This window comes from Bos grunniens, chromosome 28 (genome assembly GCF_055505025.1).
Source record: "Bos grunniens cultivar Pamir isolate PY7600 chromosome 28, Bosgru_T2T1.0, whole genome shotgun sequence".
Lineage (NCBI taxonomy): Eukaryota > Metazoa > Chordata > Mammalia > Artiodactyla > Bovidae > Bos > Bos grunniens.
Window position 1 is genome coordinate 12,486,436 of NC_141192.1, and position 18,631 is coordinate 12,505,066.

At 45.1% G+C, this 18,631-nt stretch overlaps 1 protein-coding gene across 3 annotated transcripts in view; it reads left to right on the top strand.

Moving 5' to 3' along the window:
- POLR3A (RNA polymerase III subunit A) overlaps positions 1–18,631 on the top strand; it is a 46,708-nt gene that overhangs the window by 15,410 nt on the left and 12,667 nt on the right. For all 3 annotated transcript variants that reach the window (XR_015156772.1, XM_086381804.1, XM_086381806.1), the window contains exons 10-21: positions 771–912; positions 3,153–3,293; positions 4,255–4,324; positions 4,689–4,816; positions 4,983–5,121; positions 6,838–7,002; positions 9,976–10,148; positions 12,080–12,191; positions 13,415–13,533; positions 15,168–15,305; positions 17,137–17,307; positions 18,217–18,330. Coding sequence is in view for 2 of the 3 variants with exons in the window: in XM_086381804.1 (XP_086237930.1) it covers positions 771–912; positions 3,153–3,293; positions 4,255–4,324; positions 4,689–4,816; positions 4,983–5,121; positions 6,838–7,002; positions 9,976–10,148; positions 12,080–12,191; positions 13,415–13,533; positions 15,168–15,305; positions 17,137–17,307; positions 18,217–18,330 (1,612 nt within the window). In the remaining variant the exon portion in view is untranslated. The remainder of the gene's footprint in view (positions 1–770; positions 913–3,152; positions 3,294–4,254; positions 4,325–4,688; positions 4,817–4,982; positions 5,122–6,837; positions 7,003–9,975; positions 10,149–12,079; positions 12,192–13,414; positions 13,534–15,167; positions 15,306–17,136; positions 17,308–18,216; positions 18,331–18,631) is intronic.

An 18,631-nucleotide genomic window follows, 5' to 3' on the forward strand; every position in this document is an offset into this window, starting at 1 on the left:
CAGTGTGGTTGGATGTGATTATCTCCTCGTGACCAAGTTCACTGTCGCCATACTCAGCCACAGAAGGCAGTCCAAAGTACAATTATTGTGATATGTTGACATGTGGAAAACACCTGTTTAAATTGCAGTTAGCCTAGGTACGTTTTGTTTCCTCTGCTGGCTCTTTGAATGGATGCACAGTGTTCGTTTATTCAATAGCATTTAAGATTTAGGTAGATACACCGCATTGGGGTGTGAAAGCAGGTCATTTTCTGGGCCACCTGGGTGCTCTGGGTGCACTCATAACCCAGGAGGCACACACTTTGTCAGTTCTGGCTTTTCACAGTGACATGAGCTGATCACCAGTGCTTTTCGTTTCATGAAATTCAAACATCACCAGGGCCCTGTGCGAGAAGCTAGTTTATTACTCAGTTTCTGTGACTCTAAGACACACTTTTATCACAGTTGGACATTTCTAAAATTAAGAGGTGTCATACAATCAATTTGTTGTAGTTTAGGGACTTCCCTGGCGGTCCAGTGGTTAGGGCTTGGCACTTACACTCCCGTGGGCCGGGGTTTAATTCCTGTTTGGGGAGCTAGGATCCCACAGGCCACTTGGCGTGGCCAAAAAATAAAGTTACAAAAACAATTTTGTTGTTGTTACGGTGGTTTACTTGACAGTGGAGGGAGGCACCTTAAATTCAGTGAAACGTGGTCATTTTAGATATGAAGAGGGAGAAACGTGCTGAGGAAACTGTTCTCACAGGTTATGTCCATTATTGTATGTTAAGGTTTCTGAAATACGGAAACAGAGAAAAGATGGCCCAGGAGCTCAAGTTCGGGGACATTGTGGAGAGGCACCTCATCGATGGAGACGTGGTCCTCTTCAACCGGCAGCCCTCGCTGCACAAACTGAGCATCATGGCGCACCTGGTGAGCAGGAGACTGGTGTTCGTATCTGCTGGGTGGAGCTTTGCTGTGTGCGCCCTGCTCAAACTCCAGACATCTAAAGTTTAAACTGCCAGTAATCTCAAAGTTTATAACTTTTGGTTTTCCTCTTCTCTTCCATTTTAGTTTGAGTGAAACTCTTCAATTTCAAGCTTCCCTTCAATGTTTTTAATATTTATAACATACTTTTCACACAACAGTGAAACAGGAACTAATTGAAAATTAGTGTGAAAGTGACGACTGTGATTTCACTTGCAGACAACATAGATGCATATCTGTGTGCACAAAATTATGTAAAATAGACATGGCAGAAAATCGACTTGATTTAAAACAGCATATTAACTAAGAAGCTAAAATGCTTACAGGATTTTTCTTTGTAGTCATCCTCCGACCAAGACCTGAAGGCATATTTTTTGGAGCAGTTTACTTTGCAACAGCAGCAGTTTCCTTTTCTGGAGATTTCAAATGGAAACAAGATGCAACTTCAATTTGTTAAATATTCATAAATTCTCCTATATGAAAAAACCATTAAATCCCTGAGCATTTGCAAACAGGCTCCTAAGGTAGTGTTTTTCTAGATTGATTTTTTTTCCAGTAGTTTATGGAAACATTACATCAATCTTTTTGCTCAATGGCAGAAATACCAAAGATAGATTTTATGATTATGGAGCTCTAGGAGGTGAACAAATGGAGAAGGCGATGGCACCCCACTCCAGTACTCTTGCCTGGAAAATGCCATGGATGGAGGAGCCTGGTAGGCTGCAGTCCATGGGGTCGAGAAGAGTCAGACACGACCGAGTGACTTCACTTTGAGTTTTCACTTTCATGCATTGGAAGAGGAAATGGCAACCCACTCCAGTGTTCTTGCCTGGAGAATCCCAGGGACGGGGAAGCCTGGTGGGCTGCTGTCTTTGGGGTTGCATAGAGTTGGACAGGACTGAAGCGACGCAGCAGCAGCAGCAGCAGCAGCAGGAGGTGAACAAAAGCCTTCCCTTTCTGGAAACTTGGCCCATTTAACATAGAAATATTTTTATTTGAAAACTTTCAAGTATATACAAAAGTAGAAAGAGTACTGTGATGAACTCACATATTCCCATCCTTTATATTCAGTAATTTTCAAGCTTTTGCCACACTGGTTTTCTCTCTCCCTTTTTCCTTTGATGAAACCAGGTGCCATGTCTTTTTCCCATGTGTTTTCAGCTTGCTTCTGCAAAACACGCATAGCTACAGTGCCATGATCACACCTCACCAAAATGAAGTCATTCCCTGGTGTTGTCTAGCACCCCGGCCATAGTCAGATTGCCCCATGTGTCTCAAAAATCTTTTTGCAGCTAGTTTGTTCAAAGTGAGATCTAAAATCTACACATTTAATTGATCCATGTCTTAAGCCCCTATTACAGTCCTCCCTCCTCCTTTTAATTTCCATGTCATGTCTGAAAAAACCAGGTCATTTGTCCTGAAGAACGCTGCACGTTCTTTATTTGTCTGCCTGTGTGTGGCCGTAAGGGTTCCTGCATGCTTCGTTGTTTTCCTGTAAACTAGAAATAAACTCTCAAAGCATAATCAGATTCAAATAGAACTTTTTTGGCAATAATAACTCATAGGTGGTGCTGGCTGCTTCCTCTTGCCATATTTCAGGAGGTACACGCTGGCTGGCTGGCTGTCTTAGCCATGTGAAGAAGGTCAGATGCCTCGGCGTGGTGCCTTCCTTGCAAGGTTCCTTGTCAAAGACTCTTGATAATCCCTGGGACTGCAAGGAGGTCAAACCAGTCAATGCTAAAGGAAATTAGTCCTGAGTATTTATTGGAGGGACTGATGCTGAAGCTGAAGCTCCAGTACTTTGGCTACATGATGCGAAGAACTGACTCATGAAAAGACCCTGATGCTGGGAAAGATTGAAGGCAGGAGAAGAATACAGCAGAGGACAAGATGATTGGATGGCATCACCAGTTCAATGGACATGAGTTTGAGCAAGCTCCAGGAGTTGGTGATGGACAGGGAAGCCTGGTGTGCTGTAGTCCCTGGGGTTGTCAAGAGTCTGACACAACTGAGCAACTGAACTGAACTAATGACCTCATCCATACCAGAACATACTAGGAATTTTCTTCCTTAATGTAAAGTGTGCACGTCTGCAGGAAGCCTTTTTTTTTAAATAATGGGACTAAGAAGATTTGAATAAATGACTTATGTCCTTTTCCTGATTTGCTTTGTTTTGTATTCCACAGGCCAGGGTCAAGCCCCACCGGACTTTCAGATTTAACGAGTGTGTCTGTACACCCTACAATGCGGATTTTGATGGAGATGAAATGAACCTTCATCTTCCTCAAACAGAAGAAGCTAAAGCAGAAGCCCTTGTTCTCATGGGGGTATGTAGGGTGGTGCATCCCAGCTCCTGAGAAAAAGGAGGAGAAGGGAAACAAGTCTTGTTTGAAAACACCCGTAGTATGTAAGGGAGTTGGTTTCTCTCATGGGTGGGGAGTTGAAAGGACTGGGTACCTTCCGACCTGTACTGTGGGTTCCTAGGAGAATACACACACATGCGCACCAGTTATGAAAAGGTAAGACAGGGTGTGTCAGAAGCGTGATTGCTGGATGTCATGGTCCATTATACTTCAGATAAAGGATTGGAGCTGATGCACCTTTTTTTTCCCCCCTTTTGGCTGTGCCAAGCGGCTGCTTACAGGATCTTAGTTCCCCGACCAGGGATTGAACCCACACCCTCAGCAGTGAAAGCACAGAGTGCTAACCACTGGATCACCAGCGAGTTCCTAAGCAAATGCACCTTGATATACAGAACCTTCTTTAAATTGGGTGCTTATGCAGTGAACAGCTAGCGCCTGTTTTTGCTAGTGTAGGCACTCATTACATTTGGATGATTAATAAATGCTGTTCTAACTTAGTGTCTCAACCAAGAGAAGCTTGACCATTCTGCCATTATTGTAACCAGTGTGGAGTTGATTGACTTCAAAGATAGCACAGTGCTGCCCATCATTCATAGAAGGAAGTTTTCTCTGGAGGAGAGCATTTCTAATTACACTAACGTCTTTTACCCAGAGAGTTCTTTATAAGAATGCAGAACGACTCCACACAGTATTTAAACATAGGGACCTCTGAGGTCAATCTTGCTGCTATTTTTTACCTCTGCCGTTGACAGATGACGATATTAGTGACAAAGCTGCAGTTAAGAACCCCCAGCCTCCCATTCGTAGCCTTACCTTCCTGCGCTCTTCACTTGTCCATAACCATTAAGAGTGTTTGTGGTGAAGATTTTGGGGCCGCATCACGCATCCAAACACGGCTAACGTACTGTGTTCCTTTTTCCTTCAGACTAAAGCAAACCTTGTAACACCGAGAAATGGAGAACCACTAATTGCTGCTATTCAGGATTTTCTGACAGGTGGGTTTTGTGGAATTTACTTGAAAAGAGACTTTGGAACACGAGGATTCTCTTTCACGTGTTCATGTGAGCAGTTGAAAAGCTGTGTAATTCTGTTGTTTGTTTACTGAGTGTGATTGTGTTCATGAACCATACACGAGATATTTTTTACTTTTCTAAGTGCTGGGGACATGGCAACGGGTAAGACAAAGTCCCTTTCCCTGTGGAGCCTGGATTCTCGTTGGAAGAGAAAGCCAGGCAGCAGCTGTGTTTTACCTCACTCTTTTAGTGATAGTCTGTCTGTATTTTTAAAGTTGAAACCTTGTGATTTTTCTCACAATTTCATTCCTTTCCTTCTTTTTGTGTTCTTTCTTAACATCCTCAGGTGCCTATCTCCTCACTCTTAAGGATACTTTCTTTGACCGAGCCAAAGCTTGTCAGATCATCGCTTCAATACTGGTGGGCAAGGATGAGAAAATTAAAGTTCGTCTCCCACCCCCTACAATACTCAAGGTTTGTGCAGGAGCTGTGACGGTGTGTGCGGACGCACCGGTGGTCTGGGGTACACCTGCTGGTGCCAAGTAGGCTTGTGACCGCAGTACCATCTTGGCTCATTGGTGTGAAGGGCAGGTGAGAGCAGGCTCGGCCCACTGACGCTCTGGCTTCTCTCCTCCTCCAGCCTGTCACCCTGTGGACGGGAAAGCAGATCTTCAGTGTCATCCTGAGACCCAGCGATGACAATCCAGTGAGGGCCAACCTCCGAACCAAGGGCAAGCAGTACTGCGGCAGAGGCGAGGACCTCTGTGTCAACGACTCCTGTGAGTGAAGGCAGCAGGTCGGGGCCAGCAGTTCCCTTCACTTTGCGCGTAAACCCCGTGTTTCCCTAAGGCCTTAGGCAGGAAGTTTGTTCTTCAGGGAAATGCAGCTGGTGTTTCTCCAGAAGGTAGAGGTCATGTGGACACATGGCCAACCCGCAGTTAGAGTGCTCTTCTCCACGTGCTTTGTCTCAGGTGACTTGTTTCTGCCAATTAATGAAATTCTTTTCCTCTTTTTTTGTTATTGGTTTGTGTGTGTGTGTGTGTTTTGCTGTACAAGGGTCTCATTATTTAAGGCTTATAATTTGTTATTTTATGTCCAAAAATGTGTTCATTGTTTAGAAGTATGACTAGAAGTATATGTAAGTGGGTTTCCCAAGTGGCTCTGTGGTAAAGAATCTGCTTGCCAATTCAGGAGATACAGGAAACAGGTTGAATTTCTGGGTCAGAAAGATCTCCGGGAGGAAGAAATGGCAACCCACTCAGTATTCTAGCCTGGAAAATCCCGTGGCCAGAGGAGCCTGGTGCGCTACAGTTCACTGGGTCGCCAGGAGTTGAATACACATGAGCAACGGAGCACACATCCATGGCTGTAAAGTATTACTGAAAGGCTATTTTTTACCTGCCTCAGCCGGTCAGTGGATTTTTGATCACATGTGGATCAGGTGTAACAGTGCTGTGTGTGCTAAGTCATTCAGTCATGTCTGACTCTTTGCGACCCTATGGACTGTATAGCCCACCAGGCTCCCCTGTCCATGGGATTCTCCTGGCAAGAATACTGGAGTGGGTTGCCATTTCCTTCTCCAAGGGTCTTCCTGACTCAGGGACCAAACCTCTGGCTCTAGTCTCCTGCATTGGCAGGCAAGCTCTTTACCACTAGCGCCACCTGGGAAGCACCCATGTAACAGTGAGAACATTTAAATATGAGTCCTCTGAGTCCCCTAGACTGATTCAGCCCAAGAGTGTGTTCCCCAGACCTATGCTATTCAGGCAGCATTTACTTTCTGGGTCCCAGGCTGCTAACAGGCAGTTCCCCAGCAGACTGCTTTGAGTAACACTGATTTAGAATGGCCTTTGCTAGCAAGGCTTTGTGACGAGAGGTGGATCTGCAGGCCTCTATAGAGACGACTGAACCGCAAAGACTCTCTGAAGGTCAAGGATTCTCTGCTGTCTCATGATGAAGAGCACTGATTTTTTTTCTCCCCCCTACCCCAGGTTTCATAAATGTACTCCCTGGACTTTAATGTATTTTGGCTTCTTGTTTTATATTGTGTTTTTGTTTCTAAATACAAATTTCATTTTGTCGTCTAGGCTTTTCACGATGGTGCCACTCCTAGTTTTCAATGCCTTAGTGAATAACGAAGTGCTTTATAAACAACACTTTGTTGTACATGATTGAATTCGTGCCCAAAACATCCCCGTGACATAAAGATGGCAAGAGCTTGATACTGCCGTCCACAGATCACAGATAAAGACGATGAGAGTCAACTAATACCTTTCAGAGTCAGGGCTATAGGGTAACGAACTAGATCTTTCCTGCTTTTCAAAAGTTGCTAGATTTCTCCTTTTCCCCCCTCAAAAAGAAATTTTTTAGAGAGCATTTCTATTTGCTCTGCTCTAACTTAAAAAACAAATTTTCTCAACTGCCTTAAATTCATTTTGGAATGAGACAGAGTAACAGATAATCATTTGTGTGAGTCCATAATCTTTTCCTTCCAGACGTCACAATCCAGAACAGCGAGCTGATGAGTGGCAGCATGGACAAAGGAACGCTGGGGTCAGGATCCAAGAACAACATTTTTTACATTTTGCTGCGAGACTGGGGGCAGAATGAAGCTGCCGACGCGATGTCACGGCTTGCCAGGCTGGCTCCCGTCTACTTGTGTGAGTGTCTTAGCGTCCTTGTTTTATTGCTATAGGTTATTGATGTTTTAGGGGGTTCTTTTCCTATTTCATCCCCCTGCCCCAAACACATACAAACACAAAGAAAAGGATACTTGTTCCAGGCTAAACCATTTATGCTTTTCTTAATGAAATAAACTTGATGCTGACCAATTTGACTGCAGATTCGAATTTGCTTTCCAGTTCTCTTCTCAAAACCTACAGTAGCTCCCTAATGCCCATGACATACATGGGCTGTTACACAAAGGGCCTTCATGGGCTGCTTCCAAGGTAGGCTGTGCAGAAGTGTCACCCTCTGGTCCTTCCACAGTTCAGCCCTCCCAGCTGACTCAGTGTTTCCCTACTGGCCTGTGCACTAGGCCAGGAGGTTTTCTTTGCGTGCCCCCGGATATCTTTAGTCTGTCTTTAGTCTACTCTTAGACTTGACTCTTCGGCTGAGTGCAGAATTCTAGACTGAATGTTATTTTCCCTGAGAATTTTGAAGGTATTACTCCATTCTGTTCTTTTAGGGTTGCTGTAAAATGTATTTCCCTTCTTATTCCCAACTTTTTGCATTTGAATTGTCTTTTTTTTAATTGCAGTATCCAGTTTTTGGGTAATCCAGTTTAGTTTACCCAGTTATATACATACATGCATTCTTTTTTTTTAAATATTCTTTTCCATTGTGGTTTTTTACAGGATATTGAATATGACTCCCTGAGCTGTACTTTAGGACCTTGTTTATCCTGAATTGTCTTTTTATTCTAGAAGCTTTGAGATCCTCTTTGTTTCTGGCATTCTGAAAGTTCACAGTGATGCAGCCTTGGGATGTTTATCATTCATTGTGCTGAGCGCTCTGCAAGCTCTCTCAATCTGCAACATGTGTCCTTCAGTTCTGGAAATTTTCTTGTACTTTTTCTGATCATAGTCTCTCTTTTACTTTCTCCGTTCTTGCTTTTTGGAATTTCTGTTAATTGTCTGGTAGAGTTCTTGGAGTGATTCTCTGATTTTCTCTTTTTCCCTGTTGTCCATTTATTTGTTTCTGGATTCAGTTTTCTTTTTAACAGTTTTTTTTTTTTTTTTTTTTTTTAAATTTTCAGTATCATATATTTAATTTCCAGCCATTGTTCTTATTTGCCAGTAGTTCTTTTCTCTTGGTTTCCTTCTTTGCTTTCTTCTCTTTTTAAGACTTCCTATTCTTGATGCTCAGACACCTCTTGTATAGCACTCTGTTTCCCGTAGCGGGAAGGGCCTGAGGCCTCTTTTTTTATAGACAGACCTCAAACATTGCAGGTTTGGTTCTAGATACCATGATGAAGCATATATAACAATCAAGCAACTCATATGAATGTTTTGGTTTCCCAGTGCATGAAAAGCTTGTTTGTACTATAGTCTTATTAAGTGTGCAATAGTATTATGTGTTAACATGTTGTTGTTCAGTCGATAAGCTGTGTCTGACTCTTTATGACTCATGGACTGCAGCACGCCAGGCTTCCCTGTGTTTCCCAGCGTTTGCTCAGATTCTTGTCCATTGAATCAGTGATACTATCTAACCACCTCGTCCTCTGCCACCCTCTTCTTTTGCCTTCAGTTTTTCCCAGCATCAGGGTCTTTTCCAATGAGTCAGCTCTTCATATCAGGTAGCCAAAGTATTGGAGCTTCAGCTTTAGTATCAATCCTTCCAGTGAATGTTCAGGATTGATTTCCTTTCGGATTGACTGGTTTTATCTCCTTGCAGTCCACCGGACTGTAAAGAGTCTTCTCCGATACCAGTTCGAAGGCATCAGTTCTTCAGTGCTCAGCCTTCTTTATGATCCAACACTCACATCCATACGTGACTACTGGAAAAACCATAGTTTTGATTATACAGACATTTGTCAGCAAAGTGATGTCTTTGCTTTTTAATATGCTGTCTAGGTTTGTCATAGCTTTTCTTGCAAGGAGCAGGTGTCTTAATTTCATGGCTGCGGTCGCCGTCCACAGTGATTTTGGATCCAAGAAAATAAAATGTGTCACTGCTTTCACTTTTCCCCGTCTATTTGCCATGAAGTGATGGGATCAGATGCCGTGATCTTAGTGTCTTACATGTACACACCTTAATAAAAAAAGACTTTATTGCTGAAAAATGCTAATCTTTTGAGCCTTCAGTGAGTCATCATAACAACAGCCCAGAGCATCATAAAAATATAATAATGGAAGTGTTTAAAATACTGTGAGAGTTACTGAAATTCAACACAGAGACACGAAATGAGCAAATACCATTGGAAAAATTGTGCTTTTAGACTTGTTCAAATACAAGGTTGCCACAAACCTTCTGTTTCTAAAGAAACACACTATCTATGAAGCACAGTAAAAAAAGGTGTACTTGTACAAACTTTCCATCCAGGTTTCCCCATTTGCAGCTCGTACATTACCTCCAACAGAATGTGAGGATTTGTTTCTGAGACTTTCAGACTCAGTGGCCCTCCACTCCACAGCCACTTTTCAGCATCCCCTTCCCCACCCTGTTAATCCAGTTGCCCCTCACCTGCCCAGTTGCTACAGGTGTTAGGGTTAGGATTATTGATGGTGTATAGTTCAATCAAAGGTAGAGTTCACATTTGCTTCTTAGCCTCTATTTTGGAACGATTTCTGAAAAAGAGAATTGGAGCAGAGAGGTGTCTGGGATGCTGAGCGCCAGCCATCCGGTAGCCCACTTTCTGCAACTGGCTGTCTCAGTCTCTCTTTCCTGTTCAGTGGCTGCCTGCTTTATAATATAGTTGGGACATCCCTGTGCTCCATACCAGGTTGTGAGCTCTCTGAGAGGGGTTAGTGAGTCTTAGTCATCTTTGTGTAACAACCTAGGGACCGGTACAGTAAGTTTTTGTTTAACTGGCTTGCAGCAAGTTCTCTGAAGGTATAAACTTGTTTCTGCATAACAGGTTGACTAACATCAATGGTTCTCTCTTCTGGCTCTCCTTGCCAACCCTTCTGCAGCTAACCGTGGATTCTCAATCGGGATTGGTGACGTCACACCTGGCCAAGGGCTGCTGAAGGCCAAGTATGAGTTGCTGAACGCTGGCTACAAAAAATGCGATGAGTACATCGAAGCCCTGAACACAGGCAAGCTGCAGCAGCAGCCCGGCTGCACCGCCGAGGAGACTCTGGAGGTGAGTCTGGCTCTGAGTCAGGTTAGCAGCCAGTGGCATTGTAGGCCCTGAAGAGAAGCGACAGAGGTGAGCGGAGAGGAAAGGCAGTGGCTTCAGCCCGTCTGTGAGCTGTGCAGCTCGTGTGTGTTCTAATGATGGGAGGGCCTCGCATCAAATCTGTTCCATCGCTTCCAGCTTTCGTGTTCCAGGTGGTGATCAGCTATCTGTTCATTTGGCCACATGGGGCTGCTCTTGTTCCATCGTCACACTTGGGCCCCTTCTGTCCCTCGTACTTCAGTGCTTTGGCCCTATTACCAGCATCCTGTGACCAGACTGACACCACAGCTTTGAAAGGATGGTCTTTGAAAGAGACGTGGTTAAGTCATGTTTGAGAGTCACAGTCCAGTCTGTTGCACGTTCCAGGCACGTTCCAGTCTGGAGCTAAGTTAGCTGAGAACTGGACCTGAGGTGTCAGAGTCAGAATGGCAGGAGAGTCCTGCGTTTTCTCTGAAGCAGCCTGCCTTCGCAGTCTGACTGCACCAGGGCCCTGTCTGACTCTCTTCTGCCTCCCAGTAGCCTGGCGCTCAGGGCTTTAACTCAGTAAGTAGGGAAGAAAGGATTTTTGAACAATCAAAAATAATTTTTTTTATTTTATCTGTACGTCTTTTGGTTGCTCTGGGTCTTGGTTGGTGCGTGTGGGCTTTCTCTGGTTGTGGTGAGCACGGGCCGCTCTTCACTGTGGTGCAGTGGCTTCTCATTGCGGTGGCGTCTCTTGTTGCAGAGCACAGGGCTCCAGGGCACACAGGCTTCAGCAGTTGCAGCACGGACTCGGTAGTTGCAGCTCTTGGGCTCGAGACCACAGCTTCAATAGTGCTGGCACATGGGCTTAGTTGCTTCAAGGCATGTGGGATCTTCCCAGACCAGGGATCAAACCCGTGTCTTTCTGCATTGGCAGGCAGATTCTTTGCCACCGAGCCACCAGGGAAACCTCAGTAAGAAATTTTCTGATGAACTTTTTAAAGCAAAAAGAAAGCAGAGTTGTGTGAGGTGTTCACAATTAGCTCTTTCTTAATGTAAGTCTTAAAGAAAAACCAAAAGAGAGAGAAATGGGGTGTTTCTCACCTAGAAGATTACTTGAGGCCTCAGCTGCACTTCTCTTTAGTGAAAGCATGATTCCCAGCTGATTGAGCATCATAGGTTGTGGGTTGAGGGATGGCAGTCTAGATGAGCTCATGGACTAGAGTATTCTATTGAGTTGCCTAATCACATGCCCAGTTGGTGGGAATTCAAGTGTGTGCTTGGCAGAGACAAATTTTAGCAACAGTACACGCCACTCTTTTAGTACGTATAACATAATGTCACATAAAGTGCAAAGTGTTACACATGTGTATACACAGTATACACAAGCGTGTGTATATACAGTAACGTATATAATGCACATACAGAGACACCACTGTGTAGGGTATATACACAAAGCTGCATGTATTCTACCTCATTGACCATTTAAATACTTTTCTGAGGTTTTGTTACTATCCATTTTTCCTTACACACTGATTATGAAACCCGTGGGACTTCCCAGGGGGCACTAGTGGTAAAGAATCTGCCTGCCAATGCAGGAGACATAAGTGACGTGAGTCCTATCCCTGGGTCAGGAAGATCCCCTGGAGAAAGGCCTGGCAACCCCCTCCAGTATTCTTGCCTGGAGAATCCCATGGCCAGAGGAACCTGACAGGCTACAGTCCATAGGGCCTCTAAGAGTAGGACACGACGGAAATGACTTAGCACATGGAAAATGTCAGTCTGCAGAGATAGGACATCTTGGTCTTCTAAGGTCTGAAACCTTTTATCTGCTGGAAATCTGACATCTCACTCGAATTCTTCACGTTCTCTTAAATGTCACGTTGAACATCAGTAATCACATAGGCACCATGCATCTCTCTTTCTCCCACCAGGCTTTGATCCTGAAGGAGCTGTCCGTGATCCGTGACCACGCAGGTAGCGCCTGCCTCCGGGAGCTGGATAAGAGCAACAGCCCCCTCACCATGGCTCTGTGTGGTTCCAAAGGTGAGCACCTCCTCTGGCCGCTGCTGTCACTGCCTTCCATGCAGGCTGGCTGGTTGTGCTCTGGAAAATGTGCATCAGAACTTCAGGTCTAGAATTCCCTGGTTGTTCGTCCAGTGGTCAGGACTCAGTGCTTTCACTGCCCAGGCCCAGGTTGAATCCCTGGTCAGGGAACCAAGATCCCACAAGCTACACGGCAGCCCGCCTCCACCAACCTCAAAAAAAAAAAGAGCTTCAGGCCTTTTGTTTATAAGGGTGTGAAAGTGAAAGAAAGTGAAGTCACTCAGTCGTGTCCGACTCTTTGTGACCCCATGGACTGTAGCCTACCAGGCTCCTCTGTCCATGGGATTTTCCAGGCAAGGGTACTGGAGTGGGTTGCCATTTCCTTCTCCAGGGGATCTTCCTGACTCAGAGATTGAATCTGGGTCTCCTACATTTCAGGCAGATGCTTTACCATCTGAGCCACTATATCTTTTCAAATAATGCTTAGAGAAAGAGACGGTTATTTGCATTTTTAGAATGTCTAACTCCTTTGGAGAAACTTGTTTATCATGTGTGTGGATTTCTGAGTTTGAGGCTGCTTTGAGTAAACTTGGTCTTATTTTTTTGAAGAAAGAAAGAAGAGCCAGGGATTTTTAAAATAATGTTTGATGATAATTAAATACCCTTAAATTTTATAGTTAGCCAGGACCTGAAAGTGTTAGGTTTCATGATACTGCACTGAAATTCAGAACCCTGAGCTTTCCAAACTTCCTGTTTTCACAAATTTCTGACAGAATAAAGTCCAGTCTCTTTAGCCTTGCTGTCCTTCACCCCATAGTCTCCTCCCTGCTCCTGGTGCATACCCCACACTCCTGTCCTGTGTCTCTGCTTCCCACTCTCTGACCCATTTTGGAACTCCTCCCCCATGTCCTCTATGTGGAAGTCATAATATCTAAGAGTCCAGCTGGTTAATGCTGCCTTCTCAAATACTCCCCTGGGAAGTCTCTCCTCCAGCCCCAGAGTGCTCACTCGCCCCTGAGCTCTAGCCCTGCCTGGCCTTCCTTGTGTTGCTGACAGCTCCATCCTTGCTGTTCTGGTTCTGTCCTTCACCGTCCCTAGAGTATGAACTTGTTGAGGATGGGGGCTGTGCCGTGTTGTATTCCTGTTTTACCAGCAGATCTGCTTGTACTTCAGTTACTGTGATTCTGGTAAATGAATGTTCCATTTCTGACCTGCTTCCCCAGGTTCCTTCATTAACATATCACAGATGATTGCCTGTGTGGGACAGCAAGCTATCAGTGGCTCGCGAGTGCCAGATGGCTTTGAAAACAGGTCCCTGCCTCACTTTGAAAAACACTCAAAGGTAAGCAGGAGTGGATCAAATACAACTTTGAAGGACAACCTTCAGCAGCACGAAAGAATGACCGAAGCTCTGGGGCTGCCGATTAGGCGACTCCTGAAGCTGGCATAGAGGGTGGGGACCACTCAGAGTTATTCCCTCTGCAGCCCAAACTTGACTGAGTCCTGTAGAAGGAGCCTCATGAAACTCGGAGCTGAAAGACTTGGACCCGTGCCCTTTTGTGTATTTTCTCTTCTAAGGAGGAGGATGTCCGTTTCCCATCGAACTTTACCCTAAGTAATCTGACTGTGTTGTTACCATTTGTGTGCGTTCAATCTGTACGCTCATTTTAGGGAACACTTACATAAAAGTAAAAAGGTTTTAAACAGTGAACACGTGAACCACAGTGAAACAACCAGGAAATTCCAGGTTCTCTCTGGAATTCCTAAACTGCCTGTAAATGACTTCTGAGTTCCGTTGGGCCTCGTGGTCTGGGCACTACTGTCAGCAGAGTGAGACAGACAGGCCTGTACTGGGGTTTTCTGAGATTCTGGGGTAGATAGCCATTAAACGAACAGTTGAGGAACTTAGAGCTGATTTGGTCACTTAGTAATTCTGGATGGAGTCAACTGTTATTCACACTAAAACACAGATGGCCCAGCTGCTCCTGGCCTGAGGAGCTACAGGACTTATGGCCAGCCCCTCCTGGGGAGAGGGGCCTGCTGTACTGAAATTGACAGACGCTGTCCGTATCCGGTGGCCCCAGGAACAACTTGGGCTCTCCGTCCAAGATCAGAATTTACTAGAGGTCAGGCAGCCAGCAAGTCACTGGAGTGCTTATATGGCTGACTGTGCTTATATGGCTCAGAGTCAAAGCCTGACCAATTTAGAAAGATGCCAAGGACATCTAGTGCCAGACTTTGGGGAAGATGGTACTTGCCTAGAAGTGCTTTTGAGTATGCCAGCTGCCCCTTAAGTGAAATGGGGCAAAAGAATTTTAGCCTGTTCATCTGAGTTGTCCTCCAAGGAACACGAACCTGTCCAGATCAAAGGCCATTGGGCATTTCATAGGGTGTTTTTTATATGTGGGTTTTTTTGGGTTTTTACAGTTTTTTTTTTTCTTTATCTTAATATTCACCCATTTAAAGTGTAGAGTTCAGCAGCTTAGTGTGTTCACCGAGTTGTGAACACACATAATCTAAATTGTAGGATATTTTCAACAGCCCAAAAATGAATCCCCATAAACCGTAGCAGCACACATCTATGTTTTGGAGGTGGACAGGTCCAGCCTGCCGGCAGGTATCTTAAAAACAGTCGTTTCCTGGGAGAAGGCCAGGGTGCCCTCTAAACTGAGATCCGTGCCTGCCTGCCAACTCTAGGAGTAGCAACCCAAGCTTCGGTGTCCCTGTCCTGAGCCACCTGGCTGCCACTGGCACGAGCACCAGCCCTGGCTGGGAACTCACTCTCCTTTTCTCTGGTAAGGATGATTTGAACTAAATTATTTCTTTAGGAAAGGGCATAAAACATGGGAGTGCATTGGCCAGGTATTTATGGTCTAAAGGTGAGGTATTTTCTGATTTGAATGGGTCTTGGAATTGGGGACCTTAAACTTTTATTTGTTAGATTTTTCTTTTTTTTTTTTTCCTACCTCTCTTCAGCTCCCAGCTGCCAAAGGCTTTGTGGCTAATAGCTTTTATTCTGGTTTGACACCAACCGAGTTTTTCTTCCACACGATGGCTGGCCGGGAAGGTCTGGTCGACACAGCCGTGAAGACAGCTGAAACAGGATATATGCAGGTAACCTGAAGAAACGTAGGCCATTAGCAGTGAAGCTGGACAGGTCTGCAGATCTTGACTGCTGAGTGTTCGCTTCTTTTCTACCTGACTTCTGATGTATTAAGTCTTGGCATTTAAAAGGAAAAACAGAGAGATGTAGATGCCGTAAAAATAAACAACACAAAAAAGTAAGATGTTCAAAAAAAAAAGTTCAAAATCAGTGTCTCCTTCGAATGGTGCAGACCAGGCTGGAACCACATGTACCAAAGCCCTGCTGGAGGAGAACATGGACCAGAAATTCCCCGGCACGTCATCACACTGAGCCACTACTTGCTAATACACAGAGATAGGGGACAACACCCACCTCCTGATTACACACTGAGAGGGCTGTGCTCACTGCAGCGGTTTATGTAATCTATCATTAATGTCACTCTAAGGGACTCAGAGAACCTGTTCCACGGCCCACAGGAGGGCTTGGGCACTTGGAGGGCGGACTCGTTCTCCGCTGTGTGTGTGGTTGCAGGAGAGCAGTCTTGGGGGACAGGGCTGAGCTACCTGCTTTTTATGCCTGTGTTTCTGAGACTGCCACAGGGGTACATCCTAGACAGCAGAGGGGTGAGAACACATCCTACTTTGTGCTTCCATAAGACCACAAGCGAAAGATCTCTCTCCGTCTCTAATTCTCATTTCTACCTTGTACTCCATAATCTACGTTTTGTTTTTTGTCTTGTGTTTGGTTTTGGTTTTGGTTTGGTTTTTTGATGATTTTATCTGCTTACAATACATGCTGAGGTTAACACTCCAAGTTGCTAGGCCATGAACAGCTGTGGTTTTGTGTCCCTTTTCTCCCCACCATGGACTGAGAAGCACAGCCCTTGGCAAGCAGGGGAACCAGGCCTGATAACCAAAGATGAGCAATGAGTGAATGAGTAAGCCAGGATACACAAGGTTGATGAGAGCAAAATGGACTCGAGTCAGTACCCACCAATTTCCATAACCTCTCGTCTGTCCCCTGTGTGGCATTACTGATAGTGCTTCCCTTTTAATGATCTTTTAATGGGAAATCGCCCTTTAGCTTCAGAGTGTGCTTTTGTCAGAAACCTAGCAGACTGTGAAATGCTTTTAACACTCTTGCCCGAATGTCTTTTGACTTTATTTTTTGTCCTTTACCTTTCTGGAGTCGAGAGTATGACTTTCCCAGAGTGGCTTGTTAACCTGGAACAAATTACTTCTGGCATGAGGGATTTTTGTTGTGAAGTTGCCTGGAGGAAGATATCTTTCCCTTTAACTCATTGAACCCCTTCACCCCGCTGGCTGGAGGGTTCTGCTGGTGGAAGGTTCTCCCTAAGCAGGTTTGAGAAATGGCTGCTGCCTGCTGCTTCAAACAACACTAGTCCTGTTCTCTCTTCTTACCCATCGGTCCCAGAAGAGGGCCTGCACCGGATCCTCTGTAATTCATATTGAAGTCCACAGGGGTCCTGGATTAAGTTGTGTTTAGAAATGCAAAGCAATTGCATTAGTTTAAACCTTAGAGAGACAGAGAGGGAAGGTAAAGCAGCCTAGGAAAACAGTGTTTGCAGAGTCCTTCGGGGGTGGTGGGGTTTAAATTGCTTGTATTCTAAAACAAACTGGAGCGTGGAGCATATTCTAAATCCCATTGCACAGGCTAGTGAGGCACTTGTGGGGCCATTCTTGAGGTCAGGGACTCTTTAAGGGATTTCTAATACAACGTTTTTATGTGATTAAAAGCACTGGTAGCCTTGAAGCTCAGTTGCAGATATCAACCTTCGTACATGTGACTAGCGCTCTCAAAGCACCTGAACTTTTATCTCCTCTCCTTCTGTCCCTTCAGAGAAGGCTCGTCAAGTCCCTGGAAGATCTTTGTTCACAGTATGACCTCACAGTCCGCAGCTCTACGGGCGATATCATCCAGTTCATTTACGGGGGAGACGGCTTAGATCCTGCAGCCATGGAGGGAAAAGATGAGCCCTTAGAGTTTAAAAGGGTTCTGGACAACATCAAAGTAAGATTAAGCATTATATCTGTGAGCGTTTTCAAGGACATTTCCTTAGAATGGATGTGCCTTTGGCATAGCACACAGTCAACGCTGTCGTATCTACCCAACCACTGCGATGGTGTTTGTCTTTTGTATTCACTTTGCATAACTTTCCCCAGGTATTAAGGAAAGAGAGTTTCTCAATTTCCAAGTCTAGTTATTGGTAGTAAACCAGTGCCAGCGGAAGAGGGCTTTGTCTTCTTGTCAGTACCTAGTAAAGTGCGATAGAGACCGTGTAAAAGTCAAGGGTGTGGAGAAGCAGGCCTGTTTCACATGGTTTTACGGGATATAATTTAGAGCAAGCTTTTTGAGAGGTAGCTGGACAGTGTTGATCTGGAATTTAAATCTGGGTGCCCTTGAGCGATACTTAAATTTCGCTTACAGGAATTTGCCCTCCAGAAATGATCTAAATGTGCCGAGAATGTTCTTCCAGCATTGTTTATAGCAGATACAGGCCATCTGTGGAGGACAGGTCAAACATGGAATGGTCTGTCCACGTTAGGGTGCAGTGTAGCCATTAAAACTTTGAGGGAAAACCCATGAGCTTGGGGGTGGGCAAGTATTTTCACACTTGAATTATTTCTTTTATAACAGCAGTTTATGGTTTTAGTGCAGATCCAGGGCGGGGTGCAGTTGGGAAGGAATGACACAATACCCACTGAATAGCCCAGAAGCTGTTACGTAAGGGGGAGTATCAGTTTATGCTGTTCTCACCTTCGTGTTAAAGGTAGAGTCTACAATGCGTTTTGAAAGACAAAAACATCACAGGCTGCTGAAAGCTCACTCTGGGGGAGGTTGTTTTGTCTCTTATAAACTCCTTCACTGAATACTGCCCCTGCCCGCCTCCAGATCACACTGTTTCCTTTTGATACTCAGGCAGTCTTCCCGTGCCGGAGCGAGCCTGCTCTCAGTAAGAACGAGCTGCTCCTGAGCGCCGAGTCCATCATGAAGAAGAACGAGTTTCTCTGCTGCCAGGACAGCTTCCTGCAGGTGAGCTCTGCGGGGGCTGCGCACCCGGCGTGGCCGTCACCAAGGAATCATTCTCCAGGTGACAGTGACGTGTATAAGCTGGGGGTGTTTACGTAAGAGTGTTTCTTGTTAGAAGGTTTAAGAGCGGCGCAGGCAGGAGAATCTCAGCAGTCGGCATAAAGGATTTGTCTCATGTCTTTTTTAGATTGTCTTTTGCACAAGTGTTTCTCTGGTAGAAGGCAAGTGCTCTGGTTACGAGAGCTGATTTTTTTTTAAACCCTGTCCCTATCACCCCCTGCCACCCAGTCTCTCGTCCTGTAGG